The sequence below is a fragment of the Cyrtonyx montezumae genome, unplaced genomic scaffold (genome assembly GCF_038088225.1).
Source record: "Cyrtonyx montezumae isolate F1298 unplaced genomic scaffold, pur_monq_1.0 scaffold_3, whole genome shotgun sequence".
NCBI lineage: Eukaryota > Metazoa > Chordata > Aves > Galliformes > Odontophoridae > Cyrtonyx > Cyrtonyx montezumae.
In genome coordinates, this window is record NW_027072034.1 from 111,008,159 (window position 1) to 111,026,655 (window position 18,497).

At 40.9% G+C, this 18,497-nt stretch overlaps 1 protein-coding gene across 9 annotated transcripts in view; it reads right to left on the reverse strand.

Moving 5' to 3' along the window:
• TNRC6B (trinucleotide repeat containing adaptor 6B) overlaps nt 1-18,497 on the reverse strand; it is a 126,030-nt gene that overhangs the window by 56,705 nt on the left and 50,828 nt on the right. Inside the window, exon 1 of one of the 9 annotated variants that reach the window (XM_065742937.1) lies at nt 17,623-17,835. The exons of the other annotated variants lie outside the window; for them this stretch is intronic. Coding sequence (XP_065599009.1) covers nt 17,623-17,627 — 5 coding nt within the window. The 5' untranslated portion in view covers nt 17,628-17,835. Of the gene's footprint in view, nt 1-17,622; nt 17,836-18,497 lie in introns of those variants that run through there. 9 annotated transcript variants of the gene reach the window in all.

An 18,497-nucleotide genomic window follows, 5' to 3' on the forward strand; every position in this document is an offset into this window, starting at 1 on the left:
GTACGTTTTCTTCTTATCTCTATCCTGTTTGAACAGCAGGTCCTTAGTGAGCCACATAGGTTCCTGCCTCAGCTGCCTGTTTTCCTACACTGGGGTGCAGTGAGCTCTGGCGCTCTCAGAAAGGTGCTCTTGAAGAGGCACCTGCTCTGCTCCATTCCTTTATCTCTAAGGACAACTTCCCAGGAGATCTCATTTAATAATTCTTCAAACAGCTGGAATTGCACTCTTCACAAGTTCAAGGTCTTGGCTTTGTTCTTCGTCAAGCCCATATCTGTTGATAATGAACTCAATGGGGGTATGATTGCTACAGCCCAGGCTGCCCCCAGTGCCTCCAATGAGCTCATCTGCATTCATAAGAAGTCCAGTAATGCTTCTCCTCTGAACGGTCAGTCCAATACATGGATCAGGAAACAATTCTCATTGCACTGCAGGAGTCTGATGGGTTTACTTGAAGTTCACTATGTTGTTTTCCATCCAGCTTACTGCCCAGAACACTGCTGCTCCACCTGGTCAGTCGCATCTCATTTGATATCATGCTCAGCTTCTCAAAGGTGTGTCTTCAACTACAGAACCGAAGACCTGAGTGTGGCAGTATTCATACAGGCCATCACCCGATCCATTTTCCTCCTTCTTCCTGTGTCCCATTCTTCAATCAAGAAGATAAAGGAGACCACCACCTGCATTCTCAATCCCTTCAACGTATCAAAGAAGTTTTATGTCTCCCGAATATACTTCCATTCTCCTCATTGCAGCTTAGTGCAAAACAATCTGAAACAGTAGGAATGGATGGTAGTTCTGTTTGAGGCACCAGAGTATCTCCTTGATACTGAAAATCCAGGCTCCCAACAGACAGCCTCTTCAAAGAGATTACCCGGGTGGAAAATAGATGTTTCAGTGCTCCTCATCAAGGAGTCCTCAGTTACTCAAACACTTCACAGTTTTTTTTTTTGGTGGCACTGGTTCTAATACTGCTGATTAGTTAGACCAGTTTTATGTGGTCGGCCCTCCCTAGGTCTTGACCTTCACCCACGTCCTCTCATTCTTCCAGCCACAGAGCCTCGTATCTGCTGTACTGGGGCACTTTGAGAACAAAGGGAAGATTTTTCCTCCTGCTCTGAAAATAAGACTGTATCTTTGTCTTCCTCATCTTATGAGTTATCTTAGTCTGATTCCCATGCACTACAAGCTAGATTAGCTTCTTCCTCTTGCTGAAGTTATGGCTGCCTGAGCTTATGTCAGTGCACAACTACCCATGTAGTTGCCAAGCCAGCCCAAGTAATACCTGAAAAGTCATGGCTGTCAGGTAAAATCCTCAGTGACAGGAAAAAGGAAAACATCACTCTCATTTTAAACAGCCAATTCTCTAATTCTTAAATTGGTAAGGGATTCTTATTATATTTAGTTTTCAAAGAAATAGTCCAAATCCACTTTAACTTTGTAAAAATATTTTCACTGTTACGTAACATCCTGACATGCACATTAAGGATTTCCAGTTCTGTAAAATATAGCACAGTTTTGCATATATGGTGCTTCAGGGCACTACAGTAATAAAAATAGCATTTATCAAACTGTAAGTCATTACTTTAATTATACTAAATCAATATACTAAAGCAAGAATGCATTTAATTTTAACAGTGGGAATTAAGAACAAGGTTTTTGCACAAAGGTATTATCTGCTCTAGGCCAAGTTGGAAGAGGCAGTACGTTGCAAGTTGTTTGAACTTCTGATACTTAAAAAAAAGCAAAAAACCAACACAATTCGCTCAAATGTTATTTATTTATTTACTTTGCAAAGACACTTAAGAGTTTGTATTCTCTATTACAAATATCACCAGAGGCCATTTTCATTTTTAACAGGCAAGAAAGTTTATTCAACCTCTTCCTGCAAATAGACAGTTTACAAAGTTTCAGGACTGTTACCATTCCCATCAGGAAATCTAAATCAGAAGGGAAATTAAGTATTGCATTTTGCAGGTCTGCTTATAGCTGTATCAATCTTGTCAAATTACCATTTCTTCAGACAAATCTGTGTCTGCTCAGTGTACTGCAAGTTCTCGATATTCCTAGTTAAGACACGCGAGTTTAGAGCTGAACCAGGACTGAAGGCAGGAAAAAAGTCCCCAGGATGTAATAGTCAGACTGCAATGAAGCAGGAAAGACACAGTGTGCTCAGTCACAATCCACCATAATGTACATGCACAAATCAGCATTTGTATTCAACTATGACTTACACTTCACTAGTCTAAACTAAACTTAGTTCCTTGGAAGGCATGCTGAGGAATACTTCTGAAACCCTGTGTGTTTTGTGCAATGAGTAAAATACAGATGGATTACCCTGCATGAGAGAAAGAACACTGAAACCCTGTATTTGTATGCATAAAGCTTGGCAGATAATTTCACTTAAACGCTTATTGTGCCTTATGTAATCTGACAAATCACTAGCTGGCAATATTTTAAACAGCTGTATACTATCCAAAAAGTTCAGAGGTACCTCACAGTTGTAATGAGAGTCTGTACTCACAACATTCCTCTGTCAGATGGAGGAAAGAAAACCACACAAGAGATTGATATGTTTATGATTATGAAACAGCCCAATACAAGATGCTCTAGAAGCCGATTATCAATCTTGGCAATCACAAATACAGACAAATACACACAGTATTCTGTCTGCAGTAAGAACCTGTTTACCAGCTCAATACCATGGATTAGTGAGTGAGTTCTTCGAATGCAATAAAGATCATACACACTTCATTAATTCATTGTGATCTTTTCAGTTAAGTGCAGCGCATACAGACTCTCATTCAAGTTCAACTGATCTCAACATTCAACCAGTTCTTTAAGTAGGTACGACGTGCTCCATCCTTGTGCCAGCCTTACAATCAGCTGTCAAACACAGCACCTTCTCACCCTCTGCCACTTTTCACGAGGCATGTTGTCACAAAACATGAACCACGTTTAGAGCTCAGAGAAGTACACCAGTTTTTATTTTTATTTTTTAGTTTAGTGTTGACGTGGGGGATGGATGACATTTAATATCACACGCTGCAAAAACACAGATCTTTCCCAGGATATGTTACAAAACAGAGTCTGCATGACCTGCTCAAGGTTACAGCATGACTCCATTGCTCATTCTGAATTAAAAACTGGTATCCTCCTTACCCCGCCTGTATTTTCACTAATAAAACAATACCACTACTGAACACTTACATAGTTCCTTTCATCACAGGATGTCAGAGGTCTTCATAAATATTAATTAAGCATTGCAACAACACTGAGAAGTATGTAAAACTTAATTCTGCGTGAGTAAACCCAAGCAAAGAATAAATAACCTATGTTCAAAGACATAGGACAAGTCAGCAGCATGGAGAATAAACAGCTCTCACCATTAAGGAATACCTCATTAGAAACAGGGACAAAGTAAATACTCCACATGCAATTCAAACGATACCTAGATAAAAAATGGTGGAATTTTGCAAAGTGTATCGGTTGTTAGTGTCTTTTAAGAAACTGACAATCTTGTAATTAAAATTTCTGCACACTACCAGATCCTAAAATCAAACAAAAACAGCTGACAAGATGGTGAGCTTTCCCAGGTCACACCTGTCACCCAATCTTCATCAAAAAATGTATTGGAAGATCCAGATCAACTCGCTGTCACTTAAAAGCACAGGTAGGTTTAAGATCCAACTCCCCTGAAGTAGGTCCAACCTTCCACCATGCAGCCAGAAGCTTTATGTGAAAACTGACAAATCTGCTCTCCCCAGACTTCTGCAAACGTAGCCTCCAGCTGAGTAACTCTCTAGCCCTGGAAAAGCAGATACATGACCTTCTTATCCCAATCCAGTATTTTCAAGTTCCTGCTTTGCTTCTAATGATCAGTCAATTTGATTTTTTGCAATACTGCTAACCCGGTTCTCAGTTGAGTTTTGTTACACACACAGCTGCTGATCCTTACCTTTCATCTAGAATTATTTATAGTGGATATCCAATGCAAACTGTGCAGCTGTGTTTCAGCATATTCTCATTCATTTAAGAGACACTCCATAGGTCAGGGAAGACCCATGTGTACACTAATGAAGTACTGAGAACCAAATAATGGTGGTATCAAGTACTATCATCCAGATTCCATTTTAAAATCTAACAACCAAGTCAGGTCTTGGCATGCTGGCACTGCAGGTACAGAAAATACTAAATCACTGAAAAAAATTATTTTATAAAGTTGCTATGTAGTACTTGTTGTGTATGGGTTAATTACAGATGATGAAAAACTAAAATCCAGTGGAACAGCCATGCTAAATTTTAAGCCAGGTGTTTCACAAGAAAAGAGCTTACATACATTTGTCTCTGTAAGTGTATAATTAAAGTAAATTGTCTTGTTAGACAAAATCCTGGTACGCACTTTAAGATATACTCTCTAGAATATACAAACTAATAAACTTCCTCCCTTTCCTTCTTTTGCATGCACATGAAGATTTAAAATCCAATGAAGGTCACCATGTTAAATGAAATTTATCAGCTGCCTCCTTTAAACAGCCAAACAGCTTTCAAGAGGCAGACACATACAGCCATTCATACCATGGAGCAAAACCTGCAAGACGTAAAGGCAGCACTGAAGGGAGCAATTTTGTTAACAGGCCATGACCTCCTGCTCTGCAGCTTGCACCCGTGGTAAGGGCACGCAGGGATCAGGCCTCATTAAAGCCTCCATGAGGACAAGAGGCAGCAGACTCTGCTCAAGTAACTAAGTACACCAGAAGTGCACTAAGTGCTTTCCATGAAGCACTGCTACAGACATTCTGAAGTCCAAAACACAACATCAACTGAAGAACAACACTGAAGGTCATAAAATGTAAAATTGTGTTTCTTACTATTAAACTGTATACGTTTTTAATCAATAAGGAAAACTCTAGCACAGTTTGCTCCTAATAAAGAAAGATGTTTGCCTTAATAGTTACGTTTAAAGCAGCAGGACTTCAGGAGCACTGAAAAACAACTGTGTTCAACACCGAAAGAACTCTTTAGGAGCCCTGAAATGTGTTAAGCACACAAAATCTGGTATGGAAGCATTTGCTTGTAAGATGCGTGCTTCTCAGCCTTTTGATTGCAACCAGCTGGCCACACTTCATCAGTCATTTTTCATTCAGAAGTAACACCAATGAGTTATTATTCAAAATACCACAACTCGTTCTGTTTACACAGGTCAATATTGATAGGACAAGGGGGAATGGTTTTTAAACTAAGACGGGAGATGTAGGTTAGATGTTAGGAGGAAGTTTTTCCACTCAGAGGGTGGTGGTGCATTGGAACAGGTTGCCCAGAGAGGTTGTGGATGCCCCATCCTGAAGGCATTCAAGGCCAGGCTGCAGGTGGCTCTAGGCAGCCTGGTCTGGTGGCTGATGACCCTGCCCATGGCAGGGGGGTTGAAACTAGATGATCTTTGAGGTCCTTTTCAACACAGGCCATTCTGTGATTCTGTTATTTCACAGCTTGACTCGTATGAGTTATTAAGACATAAGGTGAAACTGTTCACATGCTCACAGAATGAGAACTAGATAGTTTTAAAGAAACTGGATCTAAGAAACCAGAAAATCACAAACACAATAACACAGTACCAGCACAAGATATGACTTGTTTTGAACAACAGGAAACTAATAATCCTTCCTCATGAAGCTATTTAAGCAGCCAAAAAAATTCAAAGCCTCTTTAAACTTCTTTTCATATCAATGCTTGGGTTTTGAGGACATAAGAAAGGTGTGATCATTTAATCTGGCATTCCAAGAAAATGATATCTAAGATCAGCAAAAATACCAACACCCACATGGAAGCACACAGCGCCTACAAACATGGGGAACACAGGTAAGCATCACAAGACAGAAAGCAGAGGTTGCCATTGTCTTTCACAGAATCAGTACATCCCAAGTGTGAAGGGACCCATAAGAATCATTGAGTCAAGCTCCTAAAGGGAACTGGCCCCAAAACAAAGCCCTGGAGAACCTGCTAGTGACTGGCTGCCAACCTGCTGGAACCCTACTGCCCGTAACTCTTCAGGCCCATCAGCCAACTGGCCACCCGTAGCAGCAATAGGACAAGAGGTAATACAGAAAACTGCAACTGTCCAATTAAAATTCATATTATTATAGATCTATTTAAAAAAAAATCACTCCAAGGAAAAGTTCTGGTGTTAGCCGTGCTGCTGGCTCTTTGACTACTGTCTACTTGAATGGTTTTTGCTTAAAAAGAACAAAAGTTACTGTAATCCATGGAGCAAGACCATCAGGAATGGCAGCCACTGCTTCACAATAAAGCACACACCTGCCCGGATCACACATCTGCCCATTTTAAATGTGAAAAACACAAAGCTATCCTAAACACAGGGGTACAGCGTACAGATCTTATCACTGATCTACACAGATAACCTGAGAAGTGACACTCATTTAGTGCTGCCTTATAAAAAAAAAAAAAAAGTGTGGCGTGCCTCTTCTTGTGGAAAAAAAGGATTCTGCAGGCCATACACTCCAACTTATTTAACAGAGCTATTTAGAATTAACTACCACGACAGTTAAAAGGTAGAAGCAAAAACTCCAGAAAATAATCAATTTGCAGGCAGAGCACTGTCACCTCATGTTCTGATGTGTTCTCCATCATCCCTTTTTATAGACTTGATAATGCACACCATTCCCTAGCTGCAGATTAAAAAAAAGTCTATTTTGCTTCATGCCTTCTGGACATAAAGAACAGATTAAACCACCTAGTCTAGACATGAAACTCACTAATTGCTGAGTAAACAATCATTTCCTCATTTCTTAAGCAAAGACTGTAAAAAGTTAAAGTGAAAAGTGTTCACTGTATCCTCGGGCATATGTCTAAACTATGGACAGACTCCAATCAAGAAAAAAAACTATGCTGTTATTTCGGCGAAGCTGTTGGCTGCCCAATCTTAGCAGTCACTCACCTGAGAATTACAGCTTTTGGTGCTGAGTGTGGAAGATGAGATTTCTAAAGCCTCGACTAAGGATTACCATTTCTTTTATCTCTTTCCAGGAATGATCATTCGCAGCTTAAATGGTGCTACTCAAGTCATTCACAGACACATTACCAGATCCATTACTACATTCAATTCCACTTAATCTGTTGTTTTCTAATGCAATCATTTAAAATAACCTCAAAATTTTTAGAAAGGTAAAAAGCTTATCAGAGGGCTGGATCTACCCTCTCACTTGACAAATCAATCGCTCATTCACACTCAAAAAGAGGGAAACGTATGGTAAAATTCTGATACATCACCAACAAAAAAGAATCTTCTCTTGTAAACTAAACTGGCTCAGTATTATTGATATCATGAAGCTCATCTCCCAGGCGTGCATCATTCCTCTTTCCTAAAGGAGAGGAAATAAACAAAGGAAGAGGAAATCCAGAAAATTATCTGAAATGAGGGCGCCACTGAACTGCCACCTAGAAGGTAGAAAGTACAGAAGAGCACTGTCTGTGGTATACAGACAATATATATGTAAAGACAACTGAAAAACAGAAGTGGAAAATACAGTGAAATTATATTTACCATTTATGACATTTCTGAAGTTTTAAACTGATTTGCCTTGTTAAATTTTCAACTCAAGTAGCACATACTACTTTCCAAGTAATTTTTATCTCATTGCATTAAGAAAGGCATCTTATTTCTAATGAAGAATAAACATTTATAATGGTTTTTATTTTTATTTTTATTTATTTATTTTTTTTACTTCTGAGCAGTTAAAAACATATCCTCTTTTTGAACATCACTGCTAACAGAGAAGACAGCTAGATCAAAACCATTTAAGGCATCAGTGTAAAGATTCATTTAACAGTTTGCACACTACCAGCTACAAACTGATTCCTATCTGACAGTGAGTCTGAAGACTTCTCCACTCTTTAACAACTACATCTTCCTATATAGCACTGATAAAAATTGTGGAAATGAAGAACACGGCAGTTCAATTTTATTTAGACACTTAGGGCAAAACATTATATGATACTTAACAGGAATTTAAGACACTCCACAAAACTGCTCTTCCAAGTTAAACTCTCTCTCTATCCTCTTTAAGGAAGGTGTCTCTGCATAAAGACAGGTCAACTCTGCTGCTATATAAAGTTGAAGGTTAAAATGCATAAGCTGGTGTGGGAGACTATTTCCTGCTGAAAGAAAAGCCCTTTAAACACTAGAACCTCAAATCTAATTTGTTGGCTTATTGATGCTTCCGCACATACTGCCAGCAAAAGGCTTCTAACTCTCTATGAAGTCACTGTATTGAGAAAATGGACTGCTACTTAGCAAAGAGGTTAACATGACTGCATAGTAAAATTGGCAATGAATTCACTTGCATATGTGTTTGAAATCCCGAATTTCAGGTAAGGGGACCAGATCTTCTGCTTTAATCAAAATTAAATGGAAACAACATCCTGAGTTAAAAAGGCCTTTGATAAGCTTACTCTTGCTAACGCGTTCTTTATAAAAACAGAAATGAGAACTTTAATCTGCTACTGATTAATCTACCCATCTAAACCAAGGGTCCTCATAGCTCATAATGAAGAAATTCAGTCAGTCAGGTCTCTATCATCACCCCTAGAACCCAGTTCTGTAACACAGTTCTGGGGTGGTAACGGGACAGCACTCTACTCTGAGTACTGATGTGAGTCGTGTTACTCAGTTAAGTACTTCCAGAAGACTTCTTGGGAAGAACTGTATGGTCTGATGCATTACCAGTTGTAACAAGTGAATAAAGCAAGAACTGTCACAGCAACATCCATCACAAAAGTGGCCCAAGACTGTGCAAGAGACCTGACAGTCACATACTTTGAACATCTTCTGAAGCCACAGCCAAAAGGAACTGGGACTTGTTAAAAAACCAGAAGAGCTGAAACTGAAAGGGAAACTACTGCAGAGAGCATTTCCTATCTGGTTCAGTTAGCAGGTTGCATGAAAGAGGACAGCAAGATAGGAGGAAAAAAAACAGAAAAACAAAAAAGAAAGATTACTGATTACTTACTGTAATTTTTGTCACTACCAATGAAAACTTTTAAATGCAGCCTCAAAGTGCATCAGCATCCAGTAATAGCTCTTTCTGAACAGTCACACTCATGTTGAACAAGGAAGCTCACAAGTGTCAAATACTCTGCTTGGAAGTTTACAGTACCTAAACTTTTTTTTTCTTAATTGGTGTTGTTAAGATCTTATTCTTAAGAATTATTTCCACAGACAAAAGCAAACTTGCACACAGGTACATCAGGGCAGTGTGGTGAAGTGATTTTGGTTCTTTTTGTTTGCTTTACCTCTGCTCATTTCCTCAACCAGATGCCATGCTAACAATTCACCCTTACTGTGCATTTGCATAGGGCCACAGATTGCAAGAAATGGTTAAGTGCATAAACAATGCACCTGAGAAAATAGAATCCAAGCCCTCTTTTGATATTACAGCTTGGAACTAACAAAACTTCACATGGAAAAGTCCCTTTTACCATCAAAACAGATTTATTCATCCTCGCTCGGATTTTCAAACAGTACAGAAAAACAACTTGTAATCACCCTACAGAATTAAGTTTTAAATCAATATCTCCTACCTAAAGAAAACGTTTCAAATAACCAAAACTGTCAATCAATAAAAGCTGTCAAAGTTCCTACTCCAGGAATGAAATATCAGTCCATGAAACTACAGAAAACATACAGAGGTTTTCTTTTCTGTACGTTCCACACGATGAAAGCCTTTCATAATTCACTGAAGGATAACAATACGTAAAACCTCATTATAAACTTGATGAGTGTTAAATATAGAACGTGAATTTAATAAATTCTTCAGGAGGATTGTGTCTGAGCTAGACTTTAACTTGCACTCTGAAACATCAAAGGAAACTGTCTGCTTTTCAGGGATTTATTTATGCATATTTTTAATGCTAGGATTTCTTAAGGTAATATGCAGAGCAGCTTTTAAGCCCTGAATACCTCTACTTGCAGCAGAAGCCCTTAGTCTGACCTCAAGACCCTGTACTATGATTTATTGCAATTTATGAGCCAACTACGTTAACTGTACTCCTCAGTAGATGTGGAAATCAACAATCATTATATGCAAGCTTAAACATACAATTTTTAGCATTTGAGACTATGAGAAAAGTAAAATACACTATTCCACCTTTTAATCCACATTATAATGTTATTTAAATCAGCTCTGATCCCATAAAGCATCAGGAAAAAGAAAGCATCTTTCTATGCACAATTCAGTACAGCTGTGCACAACTGGCTGGGGCCCCAGGCCACAAGCCAGGAACTTCTGAGTTCAAGTCTGGCCCTGCCACTGCCTTGCTGTGTGGCCTTCAGAGAGCCTCTACATTTCTCTGCTGCTCCTCTTCTATCCGTACACTTACCTTACAGAATGGTGTTTGCTCTGTTTTTGCAGACTTTTCCACAAACAAAATACAAACTGAGAGCAATTTTTCCACTATGGCCGTAATTGGTAAGGCCTGCTAAGAAGTCTCTATGCGTCAGCTGATCCTTAGTAGCTTTTAACTGCGTTAACTGCTAACATGCACTACAGAAACACATACAAATATCTAAAGAAAAAAATAGTAAAATGGAAAACAGATTATTGGGAAGTAATCATTTAGAGTTTTGTCTAAGAAAAAAAAAAAAAAACACACAAAAAGAGCCCACAAAACAAGGTGAAATTAGATCTACCCTAAAAGCAATCTTAACTTACAGTGCTGAGCAACCTACAACCTTGTTCTTATTAACCTACTGAGCCGGTGATGAAATCTGTTTTTAACAGCATATATTAAGCGTATGCATGGCATGCAATGCTTCAGCTCAAGCAACTACAACAACTAATATTTTAACAACCCTACTGTAACAGAAAATGGCCTAGGAATGTGTAGTAAAAAAAAAACGATTCAAGCTTAACTGAAATACCTAGAGCTAAATAAACTACCATTTCACATCTAAGCTTTCTTAAGAAAAAAAGATCAAGAGGAATTACATAAACTGAAAGCTCATAATATCTTGCATGTCTGCTGTAAAAGTTTTACTTCCCATTATCTGATGAAGCAGAATGCCATGGAGATTGACAGTAGTGAGCCTCAGCTTTTCCTGAACTCCAATGAACCAGTCATGCAAACGCAGCCAGTCACCTTTAGAACAGTTTACAGTGCTTTTAAATCCACACCCTGGGAGAAGACTTGACCTCAGAACGTCATCGAGGCAGGCTGACTTTATAAAGGCTGGCCAGCTCAGCTGAACCATGCAGGCATGCTTAGACTAAGAACGAAGTAGCTCAGTTATATGGTATATTAGTTAACAATGCAAGTCTTTGCCTTCAGCTTAAATCTTAGGATTTAGCGTAGCCTCCACCTACTATCTCCTTTTGCATCTTGTTTTACCTAAAATCCATTAAGAACACACCTCCTATAGCTTTTTCCTGTACCAGGACACAGCCTCAAATTTATCACTTCCCCAAATAAATTCTCTCCCGACTAATAACATAATAGCAGCATAAATGAATTCAGAACACTGCTTTATTTTGAGATAAAAACAGCCACAGACTTCATCAGAAACAACTGTTCAGGCATGGCTCTCATGCAAAGAGGAGGAGGATAAATGCAAATTCAGATAGCATGCGTTCAAGGAAGACTAAAATGGTTCAAAGCTGCTAAACATTACCCGCATACAGGATTTACAGTTCTCCTGTTCTGGGTCATTTAGTAACATCCTACTGCTCTATCACAGCACCTTTCACAATGTATCTGCCAGTTAAAGCCCAGGAAGTTGGAGAAATACCATCCCGAAGAAGCACGTATGAACAATTATATTAGCAAGATCAAATCTTTTACCCGAATAAGATTTTGTTTTCTGCTTCCTCCATCACACTTCCACCTGTGTGTACCCATTAGATGGAGCAAACATGAATACAACAGCAAGGCTTGTATACTGCTTAAAAAGCACTGTTGCCAGGGTAATCTACATCTGCCCTGAATAGGATTACGAGACACAGGTAAAAACCAAACCAAACAAAAATAACCCAAATGCCTCCTCCACATTCTCCCTCTGCATCATTTGGCGTGGTTAAGATGTATTATGACATAGAATGAAAAATGTGACTTTGTAACAGAAGTATATTTAATTCACAATTACCATTAGCGTGGCTACAGTCATCTTCTGTAGCTCCAGCTGGTGAATTCTTCTATAGAAGTTCTAAAAAAGCTTTTGGGGTTTTAATTCAGGTTAACCAACTACGCTTAAGAACAGTTTGAACTTGGTCAGCATTTAGATTCCAACCAGCGCTCATCAACTTGTCATCATACCCACAAAGAAAATGAGAACTAGACAGATGATGACATACATATAACCTAAATAGAAGATCCTCTATCTACTTTCACCGAATTTGTTTAACCAGCTTTATTTATTAAATATTTACCAGAAAATCTCCTCTGAAAAAAGCAGCAGGCTACTCATGGTACCCAAGTAAAGGCAAGGAAAGGTTTTATTTATAGTCTCAACAGAACATAAATTAATTCATTTTAAAAAATTCATATGGGGAATCAAACAATCTAACGACTACTCTCTGCTTCACAGGATGACCAACCCTTGAAGCATACGTGAACAAATCAGCAAAGATGTCAGTTATACTCTGACTCCATCTGCCCCTTTTTTCCCCCCTCTCGTGTGCAGAAAGTCACTTTTACTGGCCTCAAACTCTCCTCAGCAAGAGGCAGAAAAGCCTGGAAATAATCCAGCAAGGATAACTAGATCAGAATTCCCACACGATAAAATACCGACATTCATCTGCATGCTGTGATTAGATGAACTACTGTCCCTGTGAATCGTTCAGAGCAGAAAGCCCAGCATAACCTCGCTGTTTATCTAGCTGGCAAAGTGACACATCACAATACATCAGTCTCACTTTCTTTGATTAAGTTCTTACTAGTAGTTGTTACTCTTGCCAAAGAAAGCTGTTTTGCAGACAAGTATGTCTAGAGTATAAATTCAGAATTCATGTCACGTGTTCTAAATTGGGTCCCAAATCCAGTATGATTACGTAACAAATTGTGTATTTTTTTAATTACATATTGTACAAGCGCTAATAAAAAGGTTTAATCAAAAACACTAACACAGCAATGCCTGAATGCTGCACTGTCTTTCACTACAAATAGTAAAATTCAAACCAGGAACAAAAAAGGGAGGAAACACAGAAGAGAAATGTTAAGGGAGGTTCAAGTGACATAGGACTCTACGTCCTGGAGAACTGGATGGCTCAGGCACAATCAACTTCTCAAATATAGACTGAACTATGACAACACATCTGTGTATATCTGTCACAGAGTACTTGTAAAATGGGACAAGAGAATTGAACCCTAATTAATGGTTAGAGCAGCATTAAGAGAATACGTATCTAACCTTTCCTGCTTTTATATAGGGCAGCCAGCCTAAAAAGTTCAGCATCTACAAAGGCTACTGTGTGAATATGTTTTAACAACTCCATTCCAGCAGCCTCATTCAGCCTCATTCATGTTTTGTTTTGGCTTTGTTGTTGCTGTTAAGTTCCAAACCTAGATTTTACTATGTAAGTCCCATTTAAAATACATTTGAATGAATACAGTGCTTTATATGTTAATGGCATTTTTCCATCTGTAGACACCTTTTATATCATTTTCCTTCCTTAACATAAACAAACATTCACTTAACTGAACTCAGACAAGTTGTAGCACTGAAACAGTACGCAGCTATTTTACTTGTTACCTATGGTCTCTCCAGGTGTACTAGCACACACTTCTCCATGCTGTGTTATGTCTCGCACTGCTCTGCCTTTAAATATCACTTGTTCTGCTCTTGGGTACCTGAAAGAACACTAAGGTTTTGATCTTGTTTTATGTTTTCCCACACGATTAAACAGCCTAATGAAACGCAGGTCTGAAACTAAACCATTTTGAGCGAGAATCAAGGTTTGCCCACAATACAAAAACCCAATATTAGATAACTGGCTCTTCCATGACTTTTCTGAAATGATTACAAGTATGTAACTACAGCACCACTGGAGCATTTCAGTCCCGAAGTATAACCCAGTACACACCATACAAAGAGAAAGGAAAACATCCCTTAAATTTACAATATCCACAAAGCTTTAGGAACTCACTTCAAAAGTGTGTGGATGGCACTATCTATAAAAAACAAACACAGTTTGCATGTGCAGTGCTCCAAAAATATAATGCTTTGTCTCTACAAAAAAGAAACTCGCTGCCTTGGCTTTTAAACAGATTCACAAATGCATAAGAATTTCAGCAGTGAGAAGTGCTGGATGTACAGCTCTGGAGCTGGTGTTCACTGCAGACAGAGGAAGGCACCATTTTTCTCGTGTCCTTCAAAACACTTATGGCACCGCCACCACAACACGGAAGTGCTTCCAGGATATAGCATTTTTCATCTCCGTGCTACTTCCACTTGTATTGATGTTGAACTGGTCAAGTCTTACTTTGACACCTCACCTTAGACAGTTTGAAACAGACTTGAAATGTGGCACAGCCCATCAACCAAATTCCCGTGCTGTGTTAGTAATGAAAGTAAGGAACATCACATCTTACTCCTTTGTCTCACATTTGGAGCTGTTTAAATAGGAACCCAGAGGACTTCTGCTGAAGCACCTCTAAGAGGCAGGTTTCTTCTCAGCCAATTCAAGCAAACAAACACACCTGGACAAATCAAAAGACGCGCCAAAACAAAAGACCCTCATGATTTTCAGTCACAGCAAAACTGCTAGCTGCAAAGACAATACCAAGGCAACACCCTCCATCCAGGTCAGCAAAAGGAAAGTAGCTCTGTGATGAGTTCTGCTTCAAGGTGCAAGCCATAACAAAACCTTCTAAGGGAATGGGAAAGGTACAAATATTCTCCCAACAGTACACTAACTCACGCAGCAGATTTTTCTTAACTCCTAGAAGTGGATACTTTCCACTCTACAAAGCCATCTATTAATAAATCAAAGACAAAAGTCTCAAAAGGTTTTTAGCTGAAACCAGCAGCACAGGCTGCATGACCTTCTGAAGTTTTTCTTTTATTTTCTTTTCCCTCTCTCCCAGCGGGAGATAAAATGGATAAAAAAATAATAAGAAAGCAAGCTGCTGAAATAAGCAAGCACACATTTTTCAGACACTAGTTTTTTCTTTTTTTTTTCCAATTCCAGCTGCAGGCTCCTGTATGTCGAAGCTCAATGGTAATAAGGCCTTTCTTGTCAATTATCTCTCAAAACGTGGAGCACAAAACTCCAGGGGCTCTGCTGACTACAGCCTTTGCTGTTTTTAGTCCACTGAAACGGTCTGCCTTAGAAAAAATAGCGATTCCTGCAGACATCAAATAACAATTGTCTGAAAAATGCAAACAGAAAAATAAAATAAGGTTCCAGAGCTAGTGTCGTTGCTGTGTTTTGTTCACTTCATACAGCAGGGACATACTGAATGCAACACACCGGGGGATCGTCTAGACCCGCTTTTTAATACCCCATCATTCCATGGGCTGCAAAGTCCTCAATGCACCCCACACTAACTTCCCATAACTCAAAGATAGTTGGTTGTCTAAATATTTTAGTTGGCACATTCTGAATAGGAAAGATCGTCTCAAAACTACTACAAGGACAGAGACTACATACTGGAATTGCATCTACTATTTTCAGTGATTACTTTATGATATTACATTAAGCATCCATGACAGCTTCTATAGTTATGAACAGCTGCAGGTATTAGAGAATATCCCATAACCCATTTCCACACCATCAAGATACATTAGCATTTACATGATCTGACAGTGTACAACAGAGAATAATACAGAAAGGCCAAAAAAAAAAAAAAAAAAAGGTAAGGACTTTTCCCAAGCACAGATCCTGAGAAGGCTGCATCCTGCAGCACTGCCAGACCACAGCAAAGCTCACTTGCCCCACAGTTCAAACATTCTGTGCTATGCTCAGTAACACTGGAACTACACAACTGATGGTTTGGTCAACTGAGTGCCAAATCTGGGAATCCTACTTGTAACACTGTGTTTGGGAACTATACTCCTTAGGTTTCCCAATCAACAGGTACAGTCAGCATAGACTGGTTACATGAGGGCTCCACTAGGCCCTGGGCGGCTCTGAATAACAAAAGCAGGTTCAGCCACCAGGCCAAAAACAAAGTGTCTACAGTGTTCTCCCACTCAGGTACACCCTACCAACACGAGAGTAGATTCCATTCACTTCATTAATCCTAAGCAGGAAAAAAGTATGTTATCTGATATGAGAACTAGGCAACCCATCACCTTGAAACTTTTTAAGAGCAAAATTTGAGCGTTCTTTCTCGTAGCCTTACCTTAATTGAAAAGAGAACATCTTTTAATTTCCAAGAGAAAAATCGATATACTGCAGAATTATCTAAAGTATTTTCTGGCCAAGGGGAGGGTGGAAATCTGATCCGTACTACGAGACTGCAAAGACAACAATTGCATTTCCTCCATTTGGATTCAGTCATGCAGATATAAGGCCACAAAGAAACATTAAAGATCCATCTTGGGGATTCATAAAGTTGACCTGCCGATCACAATCGACGCGCACAGAAAATCTGAAAGTAGATTCGCACTTTTATTTCGATCACCGTTTGCCGCTTCAACATCCAACACAAAAAGCATCAGAGGACCTACCAGAAGGAGATGAAGAACGTGCACCGCCACCGAGACATTTTTTCATTTAACCTCGCAGAAGGAGCATTACATCACACTCCTACAATGCAGGGGGAGGTGCCTGCCCTCAGCAAGCTTCAGCTATTTCCCTTTAATTTTCTGCTCGCTTCTGGAGGGAGATGCAAAAATAACTTGCCTTTAAATTACTAGTACGAGAGCGGGCGGGGGGAAGGCGAGAAAACGCAGCTTTTTCCCTGTATTTACCAACAGAGAGGAACGCTTACTCTCCGGAGAGCTCCAGACAGCAGCAGCAGCAGCGCCCTGCAGCTGCCAGCGCGCCTTCCCCACTCGAGCCCACGGAGAGGGCCCTGGGGCCGCCGGGGCAGCGCCGCGCTTCGCCCGCCGCGGGGGAGGGGAGGGGAGCGCAGGGCCGCGCCGAGCCCCGCTAGGACAGCGCACGCCGCGCCGTCGCGGCGTTTTCTCCCCGTGCCCCCTCCCGAGGAGGGCCGGCGTGCGGCGAGCGTTTCCCCATCTGTCCCCGCCGGAGCCGGCGGCAGGAAGAATGCAAACCCGGCTCCGCGTATGCAAATTTTTGCAGCAGACTGAAGAGCTCGGGCTGCTGCGGGGAAGAAACGGCTGTTTCGGGAGCCTCCATTTAAATAGAACGAGATTTTCTGTACGATCTGGTAGCCGGGCGGCTCGGGGAGCGCGGAGGAGCTGCAGCCATCCGCCCAGGTGCTTTACGTGACAAATCGCCCCCAAAGCCGCACTCGCGCAGAGCCATCTTTCCGAAGCGCTCCGCAGGCGCTGCCGGAGCCCCGCACCGCGCACAGAGACCCACGGAGCCGCGCTGCGCACGGCCGGGTCGGGCTCCTTAAAACCGACGAACGGGTAATTAAAAAAAAAAAAAAATTTTTTTAACATATTAAATCGTCGTAATGATCAAATGTAAAGGCGCCACTAACCTCATAAAGTGCAGCAGTGCTTAAATCCAGCGAGTTGAGGCATACAAGGTAGAAATGGAAATGAAAAAAAAAAAATCCCGAAACGATCTCGCGTTTGTTTTTTTTCAATTTCAAACGTTCAGAAGCCAGCAGAGACTCCGTCGGCCATTTTGGCTTGAGCTCCCTCCCTCGCTCGCTCTCCCGCTCCCTCCCTCGCACTCCCTCTCTCTAAAGGAAGCAGCTTTTTGTGACCTTCAAATAGAGCCCGGTCACGTGACGCCGCCGGCCCGTCAATCACGCGGCGGGGCCCGACCCCGCGCCACCTTAAAGGGGCCGCGCAGCGAGCGCGCCCGACCGGTGTAGCGCGTGCCCGAATCCCCGCGCCGCGGACGCGCCTGGGAGACGGCTGACGGCGGCTCGGGAGGTGCGCCGACGCTGCTGCCTTCTGAGTAACTGCGTCAAGCGCTGCAGCTGCATGCGCTGTGTGCGTGTGGTCACGCTGCGGCTGGAAGCGTGCACTAAGCTGCAGATAATTTCACTTCCCCCCCAAAGCCGAGCCTGTGCTACTTGGACTCAAATCCTCTCAACCACGTCGCAGTTTGCCAGCTCCCTGGAAGCTGTCCCTTCAGGAGCTAACAGTGCTGGAGAAGTCTTCAAGCAGCCCGCGCTTGCCCGAGTTGCCAGGAGCAGGGGACAGTGCATACGTTGCTCTGAAAGTAACGCCTCCTATCTACTTCCTTCAAAATTAGAACAAAGCACAACAGCACTACTACACAGAGCTGTAACACGCTATTTTCCAACATACCACCAATTAGCAAGCATTTTCATTTTCAATGAACAAGAGCCTGCATACCACACTTAGTAATCTGCGCCGGCAGAGGTGACCCTCTGCTTCA